Genomic DNA, 24684 nt, shown 5'->3' with positions numbered 1-24684 from the left:
AGGTCATTTTAGTAGATCGGGTCAATCGAATGGACAGTTTCGATTCGGTCATTTTTATTTGTGTTTTTGGTTCTACTACATACTAGTTTTTAAATTGAATTTACTCCCTCTTTCTCACTCACTCTTTCTTTCTCACTCACTCTCTCTTTCTTTTTGTCTCTCTCTTCCTCTCTCTCTCTCTTTTTAAATCTCTTTCTCTCTCTCTCTCTTTCTAGATCTCTTTCTCTCTCTCTATTTCTCTCTCTTTATCTCTCTCTCTCTCTCTTTCTAAATCTCTTTCTCTCTCTCTCTTTCTAAATCTCTTTCTCTCTCTCTATTTCTCTCTTTTTTTCTCTCTCTCTCTCTCTTTCTAAATCTCTTTCTCTCTCTCTCTCTTCCTCTCTCTCTCTCTCTCTTTCTAAATCTCTTTCTCTCTCTCTTCCTCTCTCTCTCTCTTTCTAAATCTCTTTCTCTCTCTCTCTCTTCCTCTCTCTCTCTTTCTAAATCTCTTTCTCTCTCTCTCACTTCCTATCTCTCTCTCTCTCTTTCTAAATCTCTTTCTCTCTCTTTATTTCTCTCTCTTTTTCTCTCTCTATCTCTCTCTTTCTCTCTCCCTCTCTGTTACTCACCTATTGACTGCTAGTGTAAAAGTATTTGTCTAGTTTCAGTGTCTCTCATGTAAATATCACTATTTGATATGTTGATCTGATCATCTTCTCTTCATGCCCTGTTCTGTGGCTGACATGCCACGTGACAATACTCGACATACACGACCAGTCCAGACTTACAACATGATTTAAGAGCATGACAGTGCTAACCATTTATCAACATCGCTAGTTTATCGACATTCTTTGTCAGACATTTCGTTGACACTGTCACATCCAACAAAGGCTGCAGATGAGACGAAGTCTGTTATTGACTTATTGATCCATCGCTTACCCCTGAAGGTGAGATCAAACGTACGTGACTTTTAAAGTTCAACCCAAAGAACTGACACAATGCTGGAGACGTCTTCCCACACCCAGTGAGTTCTTCCCACACCCAGTGAGTTCTTCCCACACCCAGTGAGTTCTTCCCACACCCAGTGATTTCTTCCCACACCCAGTGAGTTCTTCCCACACCCAGTGAGTTCTTCACAACATTTTCTCTTTGCCTGTCAACGTTGGACCAAATCTTTTTTTAATGATGAAATCTTTTTTCTTTTTTTTAAATATTGCTTATTAAACATAAACCGCTTATAGAGAACTAGGTCAAATCATTCCAATTTAAGTTTTCTTTTAACAAATTTATAATGGGTATTTATCGAGAAAGTCATAAAACATTTAAACATTTTGATATATACAAGGTTAAAAAGGGAGTTTTTTGCTTTTCACATAAACTCGTAGGTGGCCCCCGTGGGTGAGTTTGTCCAACTGTAAGACTAAGCAGGTTTTGTTATTTTTTTATCACGACGAACGTGAGCGTGAAATCAGAATGTCATTGCTGAGATATGAATAAGTTATAACAGTGATAATTCATGTTGTTTTTGCTAGAATCAAGTGATCTGTCGATATTAGAAACTAAAAATTACAATCTATCAACAATTAAAATTCTAAATCCTCCATTCAATGTCGAGCTTGCCTAGGGAGTAAGACCCAATGGACGGTCAAGACTAATCGATAGAGATGTCTGTAAGTGAGTTCTGAGGACACTGTAAGTATGTGAGAGAATATCTCACAAGATCGGACAGCATGGAGGCAGAATTGTGTGGTACAAACTTCGTAGAGATCTAAAGGAATGAAGCGGCTCTAGACATAAAGAAAACTGCGCTATCGAATCAGAAACCATGCTGAAAATCACTAGCTTAGAGCACGTCAATGGAAACGATCAGTGAGTCTTAAGGTCGCCTTGTCCCCATACAAGGACAGCCCTAATGTTGGACATGTACCAGTTATCTGTCTATCAAATCCTTGTCCCGATCATCTTTCATGTAGAACTCGACATTAATGAAAAATGTGCTCTATTGTCTCGTCGTCCTCCACGCAGTGGCGGCACCGTGTGTCGTAATTTTCCCTCCACCGTCCGAAGTAAACACCAATTGGACAGTGCCCGACACGGAACTGGGCTAGGACGGCCTGTTCCGCACGATTCAGTTGCCAACACGCATCTCTTTTGTCTGGTCTACTCATGCCCTGTGAAGCTCACGTCCCTTATCCGAAGAATCCCAGCCATCGTACCAAAGAGCGAACAATCTTTTGTCGGCCAGGGATAGTACACTTTGGTATGTGCACGGGTCATCATGCACGAGTGTCGTCTGGACCGTTTTTTTTTCTTGCGAGGTGGTCCGACAAATCGTGACTGACCACTCCACAATGGGCGGTCACCCATTGTAAGGTAATGCTCAAAGCGAATCGTAGGAGACGCTCCCCGTCCATGAGGACGTCCCACACCCTTCTTACACCTTCTTCTAGCCCCTTTAAGGTCTCTAGTGCTGACATCGAGTCCGTGAACAAGACTACGTCATTGGCTGGCAGCGCCGCTCCGTACTTTTCCTCCCACCCATTCCAGCGCCTGGAACATTAGCTCCAGCTCAGCCTCGAGGCTGCTGGCAGGGTCCCATGAGCTCGTCTCTTTCGGTATGGGGCGGTAGTTCGACTCTCTGGCACCCCCGAAAGAGACGCTATCAGCCATTCCTAAAACATGTGCATTCACCTACACGAACTGAGTCAGAAACACTTAGAATCGGCTTGTTTGGCCACGGGTTCTGCCTGGACTCCAGAAAAAAATCTTAACAGTGAGGGCATCAATTTTCTACCGAGATAGAGGAACCTGGAACCATATATATTTTTATTTATTTATTTATAATTTTATATACAGGATATTTTTATATGTTTTTTTTTATTTAAAATACTATTTCCTATCCTGATATAGTATTATATATATATGTTTATAATGAAATGTTAAGTTCCTCCTGAAATTAGATTTTTTTACTTTTGAAAACTAACATTACGACGAGACAGTTGTCAATGAATACTTTAGGACGTTAATTGACAGCATCACCATGGAACTGTTCATAAAACACAAGCTCACTTAACACCCGTCTCTTCTACTCATTGGGATAGACACTAACGATACCTGATCTGCCTGGACCATAGACTGGACAGTCAAATCGATGGACATCTATCTTGCTGGTCGAAAAAGGAAGTATTTGAGATAATGTGTTTTTTGTACACAAAAATGGAGAAGGGAAAAGTACATGTATAGAGAATCTTTAGTCTCCATAGGGAAATGTGTCTTACAATCTGTGCATTACACACACAAAAACAACAACATTATAACTATAGAAAACCCCAAAATATACATTCACACCAGGCTCCCTCATTATTTACATAGATAGATAGATAGATAGATAGATAGATAGATAGATAGATAGATAGATAGATAGATAGATAGATAGATAGATAGATAGATAGATAAATTGACTTGGTTGTTAATAGTGTCATCAATGTCAGTTAAAATGATTCCACAATTGTCTTATACTGTAGTCATGCACTTATTTATCCGTATCTTCATTGAAGCTATCCATTCGAAAAGGGGAGAGGTGGGCTCGAAGGCGGAGAAACTCTTCTTTAGTTCAGCCAAGGGGAGAGAAGACTTTGAAACTGATGTATAAGAAAATTGATTGAAAGTGTCTCCGCATGTTGTTCCCTAGGAGACATTGGGAACTGAGAGGTGGGGGGGGGGGGGGAGAGAGAGCTTTGAGTGAGAAGCAGGGGAGGGGGGAGTTGTGATGTGCGGCGAGGACGGTGGTGATGGGCCCACCAGAAGAGCCATTTCTTGTGTATACTGGGCCAAGACTAGAGTAGCGTTTAATGACGTCAAAGACGACAGTCGCATGGGCCCATCACTCAGGCGACATTATACGGGTCACGTCTGCAAATACGTGAGACGTCGTCTGCGCATGCGCTTGATGATGTTGAAGACCATGAGTAGGCAAACGAGAGTCTGGGGCAATATAAAGAAAATAATGCTAGCACTTTGTATATAGGCTCTTCCAATCTATAAACAGAGGGCATTATTGGGCAAAGTTTTGTGTAGGCTATTAATGTAACATGGAAACTGAACGGATATAAAGTAATGGAGTAATAGAGTAAAATAACATATTGTTACGATCTTCTCTATCCAGACCTTCTGTAAACACTACTAGACACACAGCACATCTAACACAAGTACTTGACAACAAGAGTTTCCAGTAACAATGTGGAGGGTTAATGACAAATACATCAACAGCCAATAAAACACTATTGGCTACACTAACTTCAAATGCTTTAACACAATAGAACTGCCTACTAAACACTACAAGTCTACTTGTCTATCTGTCTACTTCTAGACTCGTACAGCTACATTTTCATGGACTCACTTTGTACCACACAGTCCTTACTGCCCTGCTGTACTGGACTCAACTGTCCTTTCTTACCCAGTCCCTCATCCGTGAAGGCTTTCGATCACATCACCATTACACGGGTCATATTTGCGTGTAATAGCAGTACTGTCCCTTGTCCATCGCCAGCCGTTGACCTGATTTGCCTGAGTTCACGAGTATCAGCAGAAACTACAGTTAACCCTCTCGCGCCGCCAATAGGGCTATAACAATATATACTTGATTGCTCTGTACAAGTATTATTTATGTTAATCTAGTCCAGGTGCTCTGAACAAGTATTTTTATATTAATCTAGTCCAGGTGCTCTGAACAAGTATTTTTATATTAATCTAGTACAGGTGCTCTGAACAAGTATTGTTTATATTAATCTAGTACAAGTGCTCTGAACAAGTATTGTTTATATTAATCTAGTACAGGTGCTTTGAACAAGTATTGTTTATATTAATCTAGTACAGGTGCTCTGAACAAGTATTGTTTATATTAATCTAGGACAAATTTGTAGAGATACTCCTTCTTCCCTAGTGCTATTAGAGCATGGAATGGGTTGCCTGATGAGCTAGCCAGGAAAACCAGTGACTTGGCAGAATTTAAGTCATTAGTTAATATACATGACTAGATGCATGACGAGTAGGACGTAATCTTCTTCTTTTTTGAAGTAACGTCTGTATTATATAAGATAAGATATGATAATCTAGTCCAGGTGCTCTGAACAAGTTCCGACCAAACAATTCTTTACTTTATCTTCTTTCAGATCTAAGCCCAAGCGATGATCGCAATATGTGAGAATCAAGTTTAATAACAGTCAATTAGGGCAGACTACAAGTCCAATGTTCAAGTGTTCTGATCTAATTGTTTCAATATTTATTTGTTTCGTTCCTATTGAAATACAAAAGAAATTTGAAGTAGTCGTGTCGATGTTGAGTTTGTTAAGAAACTGATTAACAGAATCTGTATGTCGGTCTTATGTGCTTGTCACTCGTCCGTTAGAATGTGTTCACTAAATGTTATGTGTTGTCCAGGCATTCAGTGTATTAAGGCCATGTTATGTCCAGGCATTCAGTGTATTAAGGCCATGTTATGTCCAGGCATTCAGTGTATTAAGGCCATGCTATGTCCAGGCATTCAGTGTATTAAGGCCATGCTATGTCCAGGCATTCAGTGTATTAAGGCCATGCTATGTCCAGGCATTCAGTGTATTAAGGCCATGCTATGTCCAGGCATTCAGTGTATTAAGGCCATGCTATGTCCAGGCATTCAGTGTATTAAGGCCATGTTATGTCCAGGCATTCAGTGTATTAAGGCCATGTTATGTCCAGGCATTCAGTGTATTAAGGCCATGCTATGTCCAGGCATTCAGTGTATTAAGGCCATGCTATGTCCAGGCATTCAGTGTATTAAGGCCATGCTATGTCCAGGCATTCAGTGTATTAAGGCCATGCTATGTCCAGGCATTCAGTGTATTAAGGCCATGTTATGTCCAGGCATTCAGTGTATTAAGGCCATGCTATGTCCAGGCATTCAGTGTATTAAGGCCATGCTATGTCCAGGCATTCAGTGTATTAAGGCCATGCTATGTCCAGGCATTCAGTGTATTAAGGCCATGCTATGTCCAGGCATTCAGTGTATTAAGGCCATGCTATGTCCAGGCATTCAGTGTATTAAGGCCATGTTATGTCCAGGCATTCAGTGTATTAAGGCCATGTTATGTCCAGGCATTCAGTGTATTAAGGCCATGCTATGTCCAGGCATTCAGTGTATTAAGGCCATGTTATGTCCAGGCATTCAGTGTATTAAGGCCATGCTATGTCCAGGCATTCAGTGTATTAAGGCCATGCTATGTCCAGGCATTCAGTGTATTAAGGCCATGTTATGTCCAGGCATTCAGTGTATTCAGGCCATGTTATGTCCAGGCATTCAGTGTATTCAGGCCATGTTATGTCCAGGCATTCAGTGTATTCAGGCCATGTTATGTCCAGGCATTCAGTGTATTCAGGCCATGTTATGTCCAGGCATTCAGTGTATTCAGGCCATGTTATGTCCAGGCATTCAGTGTATTAAGGCCATGTTATGTCCAGGCATTCAGTGTATTCAGGCCATGTTATGTCCAGGCATTCAGTGTATTCAGGCCATGTTATGTCCAGGCATTCAGTGTATTCAGGCCATGTTATGTCCAGGCATTCAGTGTATTCAGGCCATGTTATGTCCAGGCATTCAGTGTATTCAGGCCATGTTATGTCCAGGCATTCAGTGTATTCAGGCCATGTTATGTCCAGGCAATCAGTGTATTCAGGCCATGTTATGTCCAGGCATTCAGTGTATTCAGGCCATGTTATGTCCAGGCATTCAGTGTATTCAGGCCATGCTATGTCCAGGCATTCAGTGTATTCAGGCCATGTTATGTCCAGGCATTCAGTGTATTCAGGCCATGTTATGTCCAGGCATTCAGTGTATTCAGGCCATGTTATGTCCAGGCATTCAGTGTATTCAGGCCATGTTATGTCCAGGCATTCAGTGTATTAAGGCCATGTTATGTCCAGGCATTCAGTGTATTCAGGCCATGTTATGTCCAGGCATTCAGTGTATTCAGGCCATGTTATGTCCAGGCATTCAGTGTATTCAGGCCATGTTATGTCCAGGCATTCAGTGTATTCAGGCCATGTTATGTCCAGGCATTCAGTGTATTCAGGCCATGTTATGTCCAGGCATTCAGTGTATTCAGGCCATGTTATGTCCAGGCATTCAGTGTATTCAGGCCATGCTATGTCCAGGCATTCAGTGTATTCAGGCCATGTTATGTCCAGGCATTCAGTGTATTCAGGCCATGTTATGTCCAGGCATTCAGTGTATTTAGGCCATGTTATGTCCAGGCATTCAGTGTATTCAGGCCATGCTATGTCCAGGCATTCAGTGTATTCAGGCCATGTTATGTCCAGGCATTCAGTGTATTCAGGCCATGTTATGTCCAGGCATTCAGTGTATTCAGGCCATGTTATGTCCAGGCAATCAGTGTATTCAGGCCATGTTATGTCCAGGCATTCAGTGTATTCAGGCCATGTTATGTCCAGGCATTCAGTGTATTCAGGCCATGCTATGTCCAGGCATTCAGTGTATTCAGGCCATGTTATGTCCAGGCATTCAGTGTATTCAGGCCATGTTATGTCCAGGCATTCAGTGTATTCAGGCCATGTTATGTCCAGGCATTCAGTGTATTCAGGCCATGTTATGTCCAGGCATTCAGTGTATTCAGGCCATGTTATGTCCAGGCATTCAGTGTATTCAGGCCATGTTATGTCCAGGCATTCAGTGTATTCAGGCCATGTTATGTCCAGGCATTCAGTGTATTCAGGCCATGTTATGTCCAGGCATTCAGTGTATTCAGGCCATGTTATGTCCAGGCATTCAGTGTATTCAGGCCATGTTATGTCCAGGCATTCAGTGTATTCAGGCCATGTTACGTCCAGGCATTCAGTGTATTCAGGCCATGCTATGTCCAGGCATTCAGTGTATTCAGGCCATGTTATGTCCAGGCATTCAGTGTATTCAGGCCATGTTATGTCCAGGCATTCAGTGTATTTAGGCCATGTTATGTCCAGGCATTCAGTGTATTCAGGCCATGTTATGTCCAGGCATTCAGTGTATTCAGGCCATGTTATGTCCAGGCATTCAGTGTATTCAGGCCATGTTATGTCCAGGCATTCAGTGTATTCAGGCCATGTTATGTCCAGGCATTCAGTGTATTCAGGCCATGTTATGTCCAGGCATTCAGTGTATTCAGGCCATGTTACACGGACATGGTTTTCGACTCTATTATTTAATTATATTTATATCTGGACTTCTGTCCTTCAAAGAAAGCGAAAATAAAAAAGATGTGAAGTTCAGAAAAAGTGAAAGACATTTGTTCATAAACTGTTTCTGTTCAGTAGGTGTCACCTTTAATGAGCTTCCATAAAAACGTGTTTAGCTCTCAGTTGAAATAGTCTGTTTTCAAGATCCAATGGAGTCAACAGCAAGGGACGCGAGATGTGTGTGATGACAAATGTTAAATCATTCATATTCACTTGCATGTGTATTATCTCTCGCCACCCTCACAATCTCAATATCACACACACACACACATACACTGCAACTCATTTCAAATGTTTTCTGTTTTTTTTTTTAACGATTTCTAAAAATTTTTAACTGCTGTGAAACGTGAACAAATAATAAAAACACTGTTAAGTTATATATTTGATATATATTGTTGTAACCCCACCATGCACTTCGCCATCCAAGATAGTGCAGAAGGTGCGCACGGACAGAAACCAGACTGAGAAGGATATTGACAATAGAGAGGAGAGAACGATTTCCGCCCAAGTCTAGAACAGATATGAAGAGGCTGTTCTCAAGGCAGATGTCCTATGTGTTTGTCATGTCTTCATGTAAATAAACATCTATATCTCGTTGAGGTGCCTCCCTTCAGTTATTACAATATTAATTAATAAAATTTCTACAGAAACCGAATCTATCTGCATTACAAACGAAAAATAAACGCTCTCTAGTGAGAGGAATGAGCCTCAGGGTTTGACAATTAATTTTCGAGTCAAAATCACACAATTGTCGCAAGTTCTGAAATAAATGTCTTTGAAATAAAAGGACTATGATTTTATTGAAGAACTACGTTAAAAACATCAAATCTATTTATGGGTCAATTCTATTAAAGTGAAATCAAAATTAAAGTCCCGGCCTGCTATAATGAAGTTCACTATCTTGGACCCCGTTTTACATCTCATAGATCTCCAATTCCTTTTTCTCTTTGTTTGGACCCCTTGGTAGTCGTCGTAGACCTCGTGATGGTCGATCTAGTCCACTTTGGGAATCACTGGTTACAGTAGACAAAAATTCACAGGCCTACTGTAACTTTACATTGACAGTCAGTGAAAGAAGCCGATAAAACAAGTAATTTATGCTTAAGAAATGACATCGAATGGTCAGAGGGACAGACGGAAGAACAATCAGATATTCTTAACATGAACAATATCAACAAACTGATCTTTTTATAGCCGCGTCTAGTTTTGCTTCAATCATAATTCAACAAATAAAATCAAACCTGATCCCGAAAAAGATTTTGTGTACAGATGGTCATTGACTGATCAGATCATGTCTAGCACGGCTATCAGCCACGTTACGTTGGGTCACACACATACAGTCATGCGTCTATCAGCCTCACACACAAACACATACACCGCCACACGACCACAAACATCACACACCCACGCCCATTTAGTGAACATCCATTCAATCAGAGTAGCAGGGAAGTGGCACCTGGAATCTCTCTTGTCGAAATTTGAAAATATAGTTTTGTAACTAAAATAAATTCCTGGCTTAAAGCAAACACAAGACACAAACATACACACACTAACACTCATAGAGTCTTGCTAAATACTCAATACAAGAGTACAAACAGAAGTTTGCAATTACTCACCCTCGAGCAGATGAAAGCTGAAAACGAGCACAGCACTTTGGCAGTGCACTTAGAGTCCTGGGCACTGTTTAGGATGGGAGCCTCATTGTCACGTAAACTTTACTAACATGGCGCTGAACGCTTAAAGCTTATCACTCAGGCAGTGTATGTAGAGTCCTGGGTAGGTCTACTGCTGGGGGCCACTTAGTCTTCGTGTCCATAGGATATGAGAAATGTGCTCATCTTCGGTCACGAAGGAGAAGCTATATCTATGTCTACATAGCTCTGAGCGTTAACAGCACAGCCATGTGTTCCCTCTTATACCACTCGCACCACACACAGCCTTTCATCAATTCATAGTCACGAACACCTCTCAAGAACTTCACTTTACTTTAAGACATCAGAGCCGAATTCATATCTGGTCTAATGGATATTAATTTATTGAGCTCCTCCTGTAACAGTTTTACAAAAAAATGCAACAAATGCTTTTATAATTGATTGAACTGCAAAGTTACTTTCATACCTTCATACTGTAATATATATATTTCTTTTTCTATATAATACAAGATTAATTTTAATTTTTTTTATTGATTCATGTTTTGTAATCGACAATAAAAGATCGTGCAGAAGTTTCAACTTGATCTGAGAATGGGAAGTGAGGGGAAGTAACGTGTACAAGAATCAGACAGAACGAGATGTAACAAACGCCACACAAAAGTCTTTTCTCAATTCCTTTTTTTCCAACTTTGAGGACCAACATGGGTTGTAATCTTCCACGCACCCCAGGCTAAATCTTCCACGCACCCCAGACAAAACTTCCACGAGCCTCAATCCGAATCTTCCACGTACCCCAGGCCAAATCTTCCACGCACCCCAGGCCAAATCTTCCACGAGCCTAAATCCGAATCTTCCACGTACCCCAGGCCAAATCTTCCACGAGCCTCAATCCAAATCTTCCACGCACCCCAGGCTAAATCTTCCACGCGCCCCAGGCCAAATCTTCCACGAGCCTCAATCCGAATCTTCCACGTACCCCAGGCCAAATCTTCCACGCACCCCAGGCCAAATCTTCCACGTACCCCAGGCCAAATCTTCCACGCACCCCAGGCCAAATCTTCCACGTACCCCAAGCCAAATCTTCCACGCACCCCAGGCCAAATCTTCCACGCACCCCAGGCTAAATCTTCCACGCACCCCAGGCCAAATCTTCCACGCGCCCCAGACAAATCTTCCACGAGCCTCAATCCAAATCTTCCACGTACCCCAGGCTAAATCTTCCACGCACCCCAGGCCAAATCTTCCACGCGCCCTAGACAAATCTTCCACGAGCCTCAATCCAAATCTTCTACGTACCCCAGGCCAAATATTCCACGTACCCCAGGCCAAATCTTCCACGCGCCCCAGGCAAATCTTCCACGCGCCCCAGACAAATCTTCCACGTACCCCAGGCCAAATCTTCCACGCGCCCCAGACAAATCTTCCACGCACCCCAGGCTAAATCTTCCACGCACCCCAGGCAAAATCTTCCACGCACCCCAGGCTAAATCTTCCACGCACCCCAGGCCAAATCTTCCACGTACCCCAGGCCAAATCTTCCACGCGCCCCAGGCTAAATCTTCCACGCACCCAGACTAAATCTTCCACGCACCCCAGACAAATCTTCCACGAGCCTCAATCCGAATCTTCCACGTACCCCAGGCCAAATCTTTCACGAGCCTCAATTCAAATCTTCCACGTACCCCAGGCCAAATCTTCTACGCGCCCAAGGCTAAATCTTCCACGCACCCAGACTAAATCTTCCACGCACCCAGACTAAATCTTCCACGTACCCCAGGCCAAATCTTCCACGAGCCTCAATCCGAATCTTCCACGTACCCCAAGCCAAATCTTCCACGCACCCCAGGCCAAATCTTCCACGAGCCTCAATCCAAATCTTCCACGCACCCGAGGCCAAATCTTCTACGCACCCCAGGCCAAATCTTCCACGAGCCTCAATCCAAATCTTCCAAGCACCCCAGGCCAAATCTTCCACGCACCCTAGGCTAAATCTTCCACGAGCCTCAATCCGAATCTTCCACGTACCCCAGGCCAAATCTTCCACGCACCCCAGGCCAAATCTTCCACGCATCCCAGGCTAAATCTTCCACGCACCCCAGGCCAAATCTTCCACGCGCCCCAGACAAATCTTCTACGAGCCTCAATCCAAATCTTCCACGTACCCCAGGCTAAATCTTCCACGCACCCCAGGCCAAATCTTCCACGCACCCCAGGCCAAATCTTCCACGCGCCCCAGACAAATCTTCCACGAGCCTCAATCCACATTTCCCACGTACCCCAGGCCAAATCTTCCACGTACCCCAGGCCAAATCTTCCACGCGCCCCAGGCAAATCTTCCACGCGCCCCAGACAAATCTTCCACGTACCCCAGGCCAAATCTTCCACGCGCCCCAGACATAATCTTCCACGCACCCCAGGCCAAATCTTCCACGTACCCCAGGCCAAATCTTCCACGTACCCCAGGCCAAATCTTCCACGCGCCCCAGACAAATCTTCCACGCACCCCAGGCTAAATCTTCCACGCACCCCAGGCCAAATCTTCCACGCACCCCAGGCTAAATCTTCCACGCACCCCAGGCCAAATCTTCCACGTACCCCAGACCAAATCTTCCACGCACCCCAGGCCAAATCTTCCACGTACCCCAGGCCAAATCTTCCACGTACCCCAGGCCATATCTTCCACAAGCCCCAGGCTAAATCTTCCACGCACCCAGACTAAATCTTCCACGCACCCAGACTAAATCTTCCACGTACCCCAGGCCAAATCTTCCACGAGCCTCAATCCGAATCTTCCACGTACCCCAAGCCAAATCTTCCACGCACCCCAGGCCAAATCTTTTACGAGCCTCAATCCAAATCTTCCACGTACCCCAGGCCAAATCTTCCACGTACCCCAGGCCATATCTTCCACAAGCCCCAGGCTAAATCTTCCACGCACCCAGACTAAATCTTCCACGCACCCAGACTAAATCTTCCACGCACCCAGACTAAATCTTCCACGTACCCCAGGCCAAATCTTCCACGAGCCTCAATCCGAATCTTCCACGTACCCCAAGCCAAATCTTCCACGCACCCCAGGCCAAATCTTTTACGAGCCTCAATCCAAATCTTCCACGTACCCCAGGCCAAATCTTCCACGTACCCCAGGCCATATCTTCCACAAGCCCCAGGCTAAATCTTCCACGCACCCAGACTAAATCTTCCACGCACCCAGACTAAATCTTCCACGTACCCCAGGCCAAATCTTCCACGAGCCTCAATCCAAATCTTCCACGCACCCGAGGCCAAATCTTCTACGCACCCCAGGCCAAATCTTTTACGAGCCTCAATCCAAATCTTCCACGTACCCCAGGCATAATCTTCCACGTACCCCAGGCCAAATCTTCCACGCGCCCCAGACAAATCTTCCACGCGCCCCAGACAAATCTTCCACGCGCCCCAGACAAATCTTCCACGTACTCCAGGCCAAATCTTCCACGCGCCCCAGACAAAACTTCCACGAGCCTCAATCCAAATCTTCCACGTACCCCAGGCCAAATCTTCCACATACCCCAGGCCAAATCTTCCACGAGCCTCAATCCAAATCTTCCACGCACCCCAGGCTAAATCTTCCACGCGCCCCAGGCCAAATCTTCCACGAGCCTCAATCCGAATCTTCCACGTACCCCAGGCCAAATCTTCCACGCACCCCAGGCCAAATCTTCCACGCATCACAGGCTAAATCTTCCACGCACCCCAGGCCAAATCTTCCACGCGCCCCAGACAAATCTTCTACGAGCCTCAATCCAAATCTTCCACGTACCCCAGGCTAAATCTTCCACGCACCCCAGGCCAAATCTTCCACGCACCCCAGGCCAAATCTTCCACGCGCCCCAGACAAATCTTCCACGAGCCTCAATCCAAATCTTCCACGTACCCCAGGCCAAATCTTCCACGTACCCCAGGCCAAATCTTCCACGCGCCCCAGGCAAATCTTCCACGCGCCCCAGACAAATCTTCCACGTACCCCAGGCCAAATCTTCCACGCGCCCCAGACAAATCTTCCACGCACCCCAGGCTAAATCTTCCACGCACCCCCAGGCTAAATCTTCCACGCACCCCAGGCCAAATCTTCCACGCACCCCAGGCCAAATCTTCCACGTACCCCAGGCCAAATCTTCCACGCGCCCCAGGCTAAATCTTCCACGCACCCAGACTAAATCTTCCACGCACCCCAGACAAATCTTCCACGAGCCTCAATCCGAATCTTCCACGTACCCCAGGCCAAATCTTTCACGAGCCTCAATCCAAATCTTCCACGTACCCCAGGCCAAATCTTCTACGCGCCCCAGGCTAAATCTTCCACGTACCCAGACTAAATCTTCCACGCACCCAGACTAAATCTTCCACGTACCCCAGGCCAAATCTTCCACGAGCCTCAATCCGAATCTTCCACGTACCCCAAGCCAAATCTTCCACGCACCCCAGGCCAAATCTTCCACGAGCCTCAATCCAAATCTTCCACGCACCCGAGGCTAAATCTTCTACGCACCCCATGCCAAATCTTCCACGAGCCTCAATCCAAATCTTCCAAGCACCCCAGGCCAAATCTTCCACGCACCCTAGGCTAAATCTTCCACGAGCCTCAATCCGAATCTTCCACGTACCCCAGGCCAAATCTTCCACGTACCCCAGGCCAAATCTTCCACGCACCCCAGGCCAAATCTTCCACGCACCCCAGGCCAAATCTTCCACGCGCCCCAGACAAATCTTCCACGAGCCTCAATCCAAATCTTCCACGTACCCCAGGCTAAATCTTCCACGCACCCCAGGCCAAATCTTCCACGCACCCCAGGCCAAATCTTTTACGCGCCCCAGACAAATCTTTCACGAGCCTCAATCCAAATCTTCCACGTACCCCAGGCCAAATCTTCCACGTACCCCAGGCCAAATCTTCCACGCGCCCCAGACAAATCTTCCACGCGCCCCAGACAAATCTTCCACGCGCCCCAGACAAATCTTCCACGCGCCCCAGACAAATCTTCCACGCGCCCCAGGCCAAATCTTCCACGTACCCCAGGCTAAATCTTCCACGCACCCCAGGCCAAATCTTCCACGCACCCCAGGCCAAATCTTCCACGCGCCCCAGACAAATCTTTCACGAGCCTCAATCCAAATCTTCCACGTACCCCAGGCCAAATTTTCCACGTACCCCAGGCCAAATCTTCCACGCGCCCGAGACAAATCTTCCATGCGCCCCAGACAAATCTTCCACGCGCCCCAGACAAATCTTCCACGCGCCCCAGACAAATCTTCCACGCGCCCAAGACAAATCTTCCACGTACCCCAGGCTAAATCTTCCACGCACCCTAGGCCAAATCTTCCACGCACCCCAGGCCAAATCTTTCACGCGCCCCAGACAAATCTTCCACGAGCCTCAATCCAAATCTTCCACGTACCCCAGGCCAAATCTTCCACGTACCCCAGGCCAAATCTTCCACGCGCCCCAGGCTAAATCTTCCACGCACCCAGACTAAATCTTCCACGCACCCCAGACAAATCTTCCACGAGCCTCAATCCGAATCTTCCACGTACCCCAGGCCAAATCTTTCACGAGCCTCAATCCAAATCTTCCACGTACCCCAGGCCAAATCTTCCACGCGCCCCAGGCTAAATCTTCCAAGCACCCAGACTAAATCTTCCACGCACCCAGACTAAATCTTCCACGTTCCCCAGGCCAAATCTTCCACGAGCCTCAATCCGAATCTTCCACGTACCCCAAGCCAAATCTTCCACGCACCCCAGGCCAAATCTTCCACGAGCCTCAATCCAAATCTTCCACGCACCCGAGGCCAAATCTTCTACGCACCCCAGGCCAAATCTTTCACGAGCCTCAATCCAAATCTTCCACGCACCCCAGGCCAAATCTTCCACGTACCCCAGGCCAAATCTTCCACGCGCCCCAGACAAATCTTCCACGCGCCCCAGACAAATCTTCTACGCGCCCTAGACAAATCTTCCACGCGCCCCAGACAAATCTTCCACGTACCCCAGGCCAAATCTTCCACGCGCCCCAGACAAATCTTCCACGAGCCTCAATCAAAATCTTCCACGTACCCCAGGCCAAATCTTTCACGTACCCCAGGCCAAATCTTCCACGCGCCCCAGACAAATCTTCCTCGTACCCCAGGCCAAATCTTCCACGCGCCCCAGACAAATCTTCCACGCACCCCAGGCTAAATCTTCCACGCACCCCAGGCTAAATCTTCCACGCACCCCAGGCCAAATCTTCCACGTACCCCAAGCCAAATCTTCCACGCGCCCCAGGCTAAATCTTCCACGCACCCAGACTAAATCTTCCACGCACCCCAGACAAATCTTCCACGAGCCTCAATCCGAATCTTCCACGTACCCCAGGCCAAATCTTTCACGAGCCTCAATCCAAATCTTCCACGTACCCCAGGCCAAATCTTCTACGCGCCCCAGGCTAAATCTTCCAATCACCCAGACTAAATCTTCCACGCACCCAGACTAAATCTTCCACGTACCCCAGGCCAAATCTTCCACGAGCCTCAATCCGAATCTTCCACGTACCCCAAGCCAAATCTTCCACGCACCCCAGGCCAAATCTTCCACGAGCCTCAATCCAAATCTTCCACGCACCCGAGGCCAAATCTTCTACGCACCCCAGGCCAAATCTTCCACGAGCCTCAATCCAAATCTTCCAAGCACCCCAGGCCAAATCTTCCACGCACCCTAGGCTAAATCTTCCACGAGCCTCAATCCGAATCTTCCACGTACCCCAGGCCAAATCTTCCACGTACCCCAGGCCAAATCTTCCACGCACCCCAGGCCAAATCTTCCACGCACCCCAGGCCAAATCTTCCACGCGCCCCAGACAAATCTTCCATGAGCCTAAATCCAAATCTTCCACGTACCCCAGGCTAAATCTTCCACGCACCCCAGGACAAATCTTCCACGCACCCTAGGCCAAATCTTCCACGCGCCCCAGACAAATCTTTCACGAGCCTCAATCCAAATCTTCCACGTACCCCAGGCCAAATCTTCCACGTACCCCAGGCCAAATCTTCCACGCGCCCCAGACAAATTTTCCACGCGCCCCAGACAAATCTTCCACGCGCCCCAGACAAATCTTCCACGCGCCCCAGACAAATCTTCCACGCGCCCCAGACAAATCTTCCACGTACCCCAGGCTAAATCTTCCACGCACCCCAGGCCAAATCTTCCACGCGCCCCAGACAAATCTTCCACGAGCCTCAATCCAAATCTTCCACGTACCCCAGGCCAAATCTTCCACGAGCCTCAATCCAAATCTTCCACGCACCCCAGGCCAAATCTTCCACGCGCCCCAGACAAATCTTCCACGAGCCTCAATCCAAATCTTCCACGTACCCCAGGCTAAATCTTCCACGCACCCCAGGCCAAATCTTCCACGCACCCCAGGCCAAATCTTCCACGCGCCCCAGACAAATCTTTCACGAGCCTCAATCCAAATCTTCCACGTACCCCAGGCCAAATCTTCCACGTACCCCAGGCCAAATCTTCCACGCGCCCCAGACAAATCTTCCACGCACCCTAGGCCAAATCTTCCACGCACCCCAGGCCAAATCTTCCACGCGCCCCAGACAAATCTTCCACGCACCCTAGGCCAAATCTTCCACGCACCCCAGGCCAAATCTTCCACGCGCCCCAGACAAATCTTCCACGTACCCCAGGCCATATCTTCCACGCGCCCCAGACAAATCTTCCACGAGCCTCAATCAAAATCTTCCACGTACCCCAGGCCAAATCTTCCACGTACCCCAGGCCAAATCTTCCACGCGCCCCAGACAAATCTTCCTCGTACCCCAGGCCAAATCTTCCACGCGCCCCAGACAAATCTTCCACGCACCCCAGGCTAAATCTTCCACGCACCCCAGGCTAAATCTTCCACGCACCCCAGGCTAAATCTTCCACGCACCCCAGGCCAAATCTTCCACGTACCCCAAGCCAAATCTTCCACGCGCCCCAGGCTAAATCTTCCACGCACCCAGACTAAATCTTCCACGCACCCCAGACAAATCTTCCACGAGCCTCAATCCGAATCTTCCACGTACCCCAGGCCAAATCTTTCACGAGCCTCAATCCAAATCTTCCACGTACCCCAGGCCAAATCTTCTACGCGCCCCAGGCTAAATCTTCCAATCACCCAGACTAAATCTTCCACGCACCCAGACTAAATCTTCCACGTACCCCAGGCCAAATCTTCCACGAGCCTCAATCCGAATCTTCCACGTACCCCAAGCCAAATCTTCCACGCACCCCAGGCCAAATCTTCCACGAGCCTCAATCCAAATCTTCCACGCACCCGAGGCCAAATCTTTTACGCACCCCAGGCCAAATCTTCCACGAGCCTCAATCCAAATCTTCCAAGCACCCCAGGCCAAATCTTCCACGCACCCTAGGCTAAATCTTCCACGAGCCTCAATCCGAATCTTCCACGTACCCCAGGCCAAATCTTCCACGTACCCCAGGCCAAATCTTCCACGCACCCCAGGCCAAATCTTCCACGCACCCCAGGCCAAATCTTCCACGCGCCCCAGACAAATCTTCCACGAGCCTCAATCCAAATCTTCCACGTACCCCAGGCTAAATCTTCCACGCACCCCAGGACAAATCTTCCACGCACCCTAGGCCAAATCTTCCACGCGCCCCAGACAAATCTTTCACGAGCCTCAATCCAAATCTTCCACGTACCCCAGGCCAAATCTTCCACGTACCCCAGGCCAAATCTTCCACGCGCCCCAGACAAATTTTCCACGCGCCCCAGACAAATCTTCCACGCGCCCCAGACAAATCTTCCACGCGCCCCAGACAAATCTTCCACGCGCCCCAGACAAATCTTCCACGTACCCCAGGCTAAATCTTCCACGCACCCCAGGCCAAATCTTCCACGCGCCCCAGACAAATCTTCCACGAGCCTCAATCCAAATCTTCCACGTACCCCAGGCCAAATCTTCCACGAGCCTCAATCCAAATCTTCCACGCACCCCAGGCCAAATCTTCCACGCGCCCCAGACAAATCTTCCACGAGCCTCAATCCAAATCTTCCACGTACCCCAGGCTAAATCTTCCACGCACCCCAGGCCAAATCTTCCACGCACCCCAGGCCAAATCTTCCACGCGCCCCAGACAAATCTTTCACGAGCCTCAATCCAAATCTTCCACGTACCCCAGGCCAAATCTTCCACGTACCCCAGGCCAAATCTTCCACGCGCCCCAGACAAATCTTCCACGCGCCCCAGACAAATCTTCCACGCGCCCCAGACAAATCTTCCACGCGCCCCAGACAAATCTTCCACGTACCCCAGGCTAAATCTTCCACGCACCCTAGGCCAAATCTTCCACGCACCCCAGGCCAAATCTTCCACGCGCCCCAGACAAATCTTCCACGAGCCTCAATCCAAATCTTCCACGTACCCCAGGCCAAATCTTCCACGTACCCCAGGCCAAATCTTCCACGCGCCCCAGGCAAATCTTCCACGCGCCCCAGACAAATCTTCCACGTACCCCAGGCCAAATCTTCCACGCGCCCCAGACAAATCTTCCACGCACCCCAGGCTAAATCTTCCACGCACCCCAGGCCAAATCTTCCACGCACCCCAGGCTAAATCTTCCACGCACCCCAGGCCAAATCTTCCACGTACCCCAGGCCAAATCTTCTACGCACCCCAGGCCAAATCTTCCACGTACCCCAGGCCAAATCTTCCACGTACCCCAGGCCATATCTTCCACAAGCCCCAGGCTAAATCTTCCACGCACCCAGACTAAATCTTCCACGCACCCTAGACAAATCTTCCACGAGCCTCAATCCGAATCTTCCACGTACCCCAGGCCAAATCTTTCACGAGCCTCAATCCAAATCTTCCACGTACCCCAGGCCAAATCTTCCACGCGCCCAGGCTAAATCTTCCAAGCACCCTGTTGTACTCAATAATAACAATACCATGTTACATTCAAAGCTTTATTTCACTGAATGACAAACAACTACACACATAGTAGAGTTCACAACACGGACTACGAAATACGGTCAGTACACAGGTTAACAAGTGTAACAAACACTAAGGGGTGACAATCCAAATAAGCAAATTCACGACATTCACCCCACGTTTAAATTTTATACATATAACACAACATTAAGTAGTCAAAGCAAATACAATGATTAATAAAACATAAGCATCTAAACACATCTGCAATACTCGTTAATAGCAAACTGTTTATCAAACACATTAGTCTATTATACAGCAACTGTTTATCGAACACGTCAGTCTGTTAAACCCTGTAGTTGGGTCTTGATTTTCGTTCTCTTAGGTTGTATTGGCAGTTTGGATCGGCAGTATTAGTACAATCAGTATCAGTACTAACAACATTACTTGGTGACTCGATGGTAGGGGCTTCAACCGGGTCCACTTCCCCCGACAGGGGTGGTTTGGTTGTTCGGTTAACAGGAGGGTTCAGAGAAGAATTCTCGGTGTTGCTTTCTGTTTTGCTTTGAAGTGAGGGTGTCGCATTCCTGGGGGAACCGTCTCTCAGCACAGGGGGTCTCACATTCTCTGTGAAACAGTCTTTTTCTTTGGGCGCCAACAATCTTAAAGAAACTGTTTCTTCTCGGCCCGTAGATGTTTTGATAAGAGCGTATTGAGGGTTGCTGTTCACCAGCTCTACCTCCTCTGTTAAAGGGTCATACTTAGAGGATCTATTATTTCTTTTTAACAACACGGGGCCAGGAGATGTTAACCACGTTGGTAGGGATGTTCCAGAAGTACTTCTGCGATAGTATCCAAAGAGTCTCTCGTGTGGAGTTTTATTCGTCGCCGTACACAGAAGTGACCGAATTGAGTGCAACGCGTCTTGCAATACTAGTTCCCACTGAGACGTACTCAAGTCCTGGGAGTGTAAAGCTAAGGTTATAGCTTTCCAAAGGGTACTGTTCAGTTTCTCTATTTGACCATTTCCTCTGGGATTGTAAGCCGTTGTCCTGCTCGTAGCAACTCCTCTTTCGTTAAGGTACTTCTGTACTTCAGCAGACATAAAGGAAGTACCTCTGTCGGTATGGACATAGGAAGGTAGCCCGAATAAGGCGAACAACTCATTTAGGCATTTAATAACAGTAGCAGATGACATATCTGGGCATGCAAAGGCAAAAGGAAACCTAGAGAATTCGTCGATCATGGTAAGCAGATATTTATTGCGTGAGTTGGAAGGGAGAGGTCCCTTAAAGTCCATGCTTATTCTTTCGAATGGCTGAGTGGCTTTGATTAATTGTCCTATTGGCGGCCTGAAGAATCGAGGTTTAAGTTCAGCACATGACTGGCACTGGTCGATCACTGTTCTGACGTCATCGGTGGAAAAGGGTAGATTTTTTGATCTCACAAAATGTAGCATTCTTGTTACACCAGGGTGACACAAACTATTGTGGAGTAATTTTAAGTCGTTACGTGACATTGCGGATAAGTAGCGATTTCTGCTGAAAGTGTCAGCAGCAGTGTTCTGTGTACCTGGTCTGTAAACGACGTCATAGTGAAAGCAGGATAGCTCTAACCTCCACCTTTGGATCTTCTCATTCTTGATCTTGCCTTTATTTTGTCTACAATACATAAAGGACACGGATCGCTGGTCTGTGACAAGGGTAAAGGGTCTTCCAATAAGAAAGTGTTTCCACTTTCTCAAAGATTCTACTATTGCATACGCTTCTTTTTCCACTGATGAGTGCCTTCTTTCGCTTTGCGATAGTGTCCGGGAAAAGAAAGCCACAGGCCGGCCATCTTGATTAAGTGTAGCTGCTATAGCTATGTCAGACGCATCTGTCTCCACTGTTAGCGGGCGAGTGTAATCAATGGTGTACACGGCGGATTTCTCGAGCTCGTCCTTTAGGTTCTGGAATGCTTGTTTGACTTCCTCAGGGACAGGAAATCGTTTATTTCTAGCTAAGAGGCTGATTTTGTCTGAGAAGTTAGGAATCCATAGAGAATAATAAGCCAGCAGGCCCACTATTCGTTTCTGTTCTCGCAGGTTCGACGGAGCATTTAATTCCCGCAAGGCTGTGAATCTTTCAGGGTCAGGCTTGAGCTGACCTTTAGATATTTCGTATCCCAGCAGTCTGACGCTATGTGTTCCTATCTCACTTTTAGCTTCGTTGAAGGTAATGCCATACTTCTGAGCTACTTTGAAGAATCTCTGCAGGTTTCTATCATGAGATTCATTATCATGTCCACAGATGGTCACATTGTCCACATAAGCGAATGTATTTTCTAGTTGCTCATCTTCGATTATTTTATCTATGGTTCGCTGGAAACAAGCCACTCCATTTGTAACTCCAAATGGAATTCTTCGAAACTGGTAAAGTCTACCCCCAGCCTCGAAAGCTGTATATGGCCTTTCTTCTTCTTTAATCGGGATCTGATGATAAGCATTTTTGAGGTCCAGCGTGCTGAAGACAGAAAACTGTGATATCTTCTCCGCTAATTCATCCATTCTTGGCATGGGATAGGCGTCTAGAAGCGTAAATCTGTTGATCGTCTGGCTATAGTCAATAACCATACGTCTTTTGTGCCTCTCATTGGATGTTATTAGAACCTGTGCTCGCCAGGGGGACTTTGAGGGTTCTATTACTTCTTCTTTGAGTAGTCTCTGAATCTCAGTATTAATAAACTTAGAGTCCAGTAGTGAGTGTCTGCGTGACTTAGTTGCCACTGGGGTGCAGTTTGGAGATAAGTTACCAAAAAGACTAGGCGCCTCTACTTTGGCTGGTCTAAGGGTACTTACGCACAGAGGTGGTCTCTTCCCACTAAAGGGAATCTGTAGATTCTCGTGTAGGCTTATGAAATCCAAACCTAGAATAACATCTGAACACAATCCATCTAAGAGTGACAGTTTAATATTTTCATATTTTTCATCTTTGAGTTGAATGGTAGCAAAGATATGGCCTTCAGTAACTCGAGACAGGTGAGTGGAAGCCATAAATATTCTGTCCACGGAGGTTTTTATCGGCCATTTGTGACTCCTGGCAACTCGAGCTGACACGTAACTCTCACAGCTTCCAGTGTCTATCAAGGCTTTAAGTGGCACCCCATTGAGAAGAATCAAGGAGGTTGATTTGCCTAGTCCTAAAGAGTGCAACGTAGCGAGGGCAAATGCTGTAGATTTTCTTGATTTGCAAGATCTCTGGAAATGTCCCTTCTTGCTACACTGATTACATGTGGCTTCACGTGCGGGGCACTCATTACGAGGATGTCTTCCTCTGCCACAGAAGTAACACTTGATAGATATAGCGCTTACCTCTTGTCTTGTTTGAGTCGAATTAATCGAGACTCGTAGATCAGGCAACTGGGGAGCGACAGGATCAGCAGGGTGTTCTCTTACAGCATTTGTAGTAGCCCCACTAGTGGTTTCTGACTGTGACTCGTACAACAACGAATGTTGATAGGCGTGTTCAAGTACTCTGGCTTCCTCAAATGCATCCTTTAACTTTAAATCTGTTTTCTCTAGGAGACGTTTTCTAATGCTGTTGGAGGCAATCCCTGTGATGAATGCATCGCGTATGGACTCGTCACGATGTTGCTCAGCTGTCACGGCTTTGAAGTTGCAATCCTTGGATAGACTGCGGAGTTTCTGAAGAAAGGCGTCAACGCTTTGACCCTGTTCTTGTCTGCACGTGGCTAACTTGTGCCTTGCGAAGACCTCGTTATTGGGTTGCACGTAGATGTTGTTTAGTGACTGGATCGCTTCCTCATATGTTTCTTTGTCACTAATCATCTGGTACACCGATGGCGAAATGTAGTTAATTAGTAGTTTCTTGTTATCTACATTTTCTATAGTAACTACAGACAGAAAGTTTTTAAATGTTTCGTACCAGTGCAGCCACTTTTCTTGTGCTTGAGGTGCGGTAGGTTCCACATCGAACCTTTCAGGCCGAAGTAGTCTATCCATGTTTAGACAGATTCAGTGAAATAAATTGTTGTACTCAATAATAACAATACCATGTTACATTCAAAGCTTTATTTCACTGAATGACAAACAACTACACACATAGTAGAGTTCACAACACGGACTACGAAATACGGTCAGTACACAGGTTAACAAGTGTAACAAACACTAAGGGGTGACAATCCAAATAAGCAAATTCACGACACACCCAGACTAAATCTTCCACGCACCCAGACTAAATCTTCCACGTACCCCAGGCCAAATCTTCCACGAGCCTCAATCCGAACCTTCCACGTACCCCAAGCCAAATCTTCCACGCACCCCAGGCCAAATCTTCCACGAGCCTCAATCCAAATCTTCCACGCACCCGAGGCCAAATCTTCTACGCACCCCAGGCCAAATCTTTCACGAGCCTCAATCCAAATCTTCCACGCACCCCAGGCCAAATCTTCCACGTACCCCAGGCCAAATCTTCCACGCGCCCCAGACAAATCTTCCACGCGCCCCAGACAAATCTTCCACGCGCCCCAGACAAATCTTCTACGCGCCCCAGACAAATCTTCCACGCGCCCCAGACAAATCTTCCACGTACCCCAGGCCAAATCTTCCACGCGCCCCAGACAAATCTTCCACGAGCCTCAATCCAAATCTTCCACGTACCCCAGGCCAAATCTTCCACGTACCCCAGGCCAAATCTTCCACGCGCCCCAGACAAATCTTCCACGCGCCCCAGACAAATCTTCCACGCGCCCCAGACAAATCTTCCTTGCGCCCCAGACATATCTTCCACGCGCCCCAGACAAATCTTCCACGTACCCCAGGC

General features: G+C 46.9%; 2 protein-coding genes across 2 annotated transcripts; one reads left to right on the top strand and one right to left on the bottom strand.

Annotated features, from left to right (window-relative positions):
- The first annotated feature begins 5438 nt into the window (after window positions 1-5438).
- On the top strand, window positions 5439-7250 carry LOC129923444 (uncharacterized). Its single transcript, XM_056014353.1, has one exon. It carries the CDS (start codon window positions 5439-5441, stop codon window positions 7248-7250), a length of 1812 nt encoding a protein of 603 aa, XP_055870328.1.
- A 12957-nt stretch (window positions 7251-20207) lies between these two features.
- LOC129923443 (uncharacterized) lies at window positions 20208-24065 on the bottom strand. Its single transcript, XM_056014352.1, has one exon. The coding sequence runs from the start codon at window positions 23862-23864 to the stop codon at window positions 20208-20210; it is 3657 nt and encodes a 1218-aa protein (XP_055870327.1). The 5' UTR covers window positions 23865-24065.
- Between the last annotated feature and the right edge of the window lie 619 nt (window positions 24066-24684).

Source organism: Biomphalaria glabrata, chromosome 16 (assembly GCF_947242115.1).
Source record: "Biomphalaria glabrata chromosome 16, xgBioGlab47.1, whole genome shotgun sequence".
Classification (NCBI taxonomy): domain Eukaryota; kingdom Metazoa; phylum Mollusca; class Gastropoda; family Planorbidae; genus Biomphalaria; species Biomphalaria glabrata.
This window is presented reverse-complemented; position numbering and strand designations above follow the sequence as displayed.

What these genes read in the sequence shown, in the direction of transcription:
- LOC129923443 (XM_056014352.1), bottom strand. Translation starts at nt 23,864, where the DNA reads ATGGATAGACTACTTCGGCCTGAAAGGTTCGATGTGGAACCTACCGCA.
- LOC129923444 (XM_056014353.1), top strand. Translation starts at nt 5,439, where the DNA reads ATGTTATGTCCAGGCATTCAGTGTATTAAGGCCATGTTATGTCCAGGC.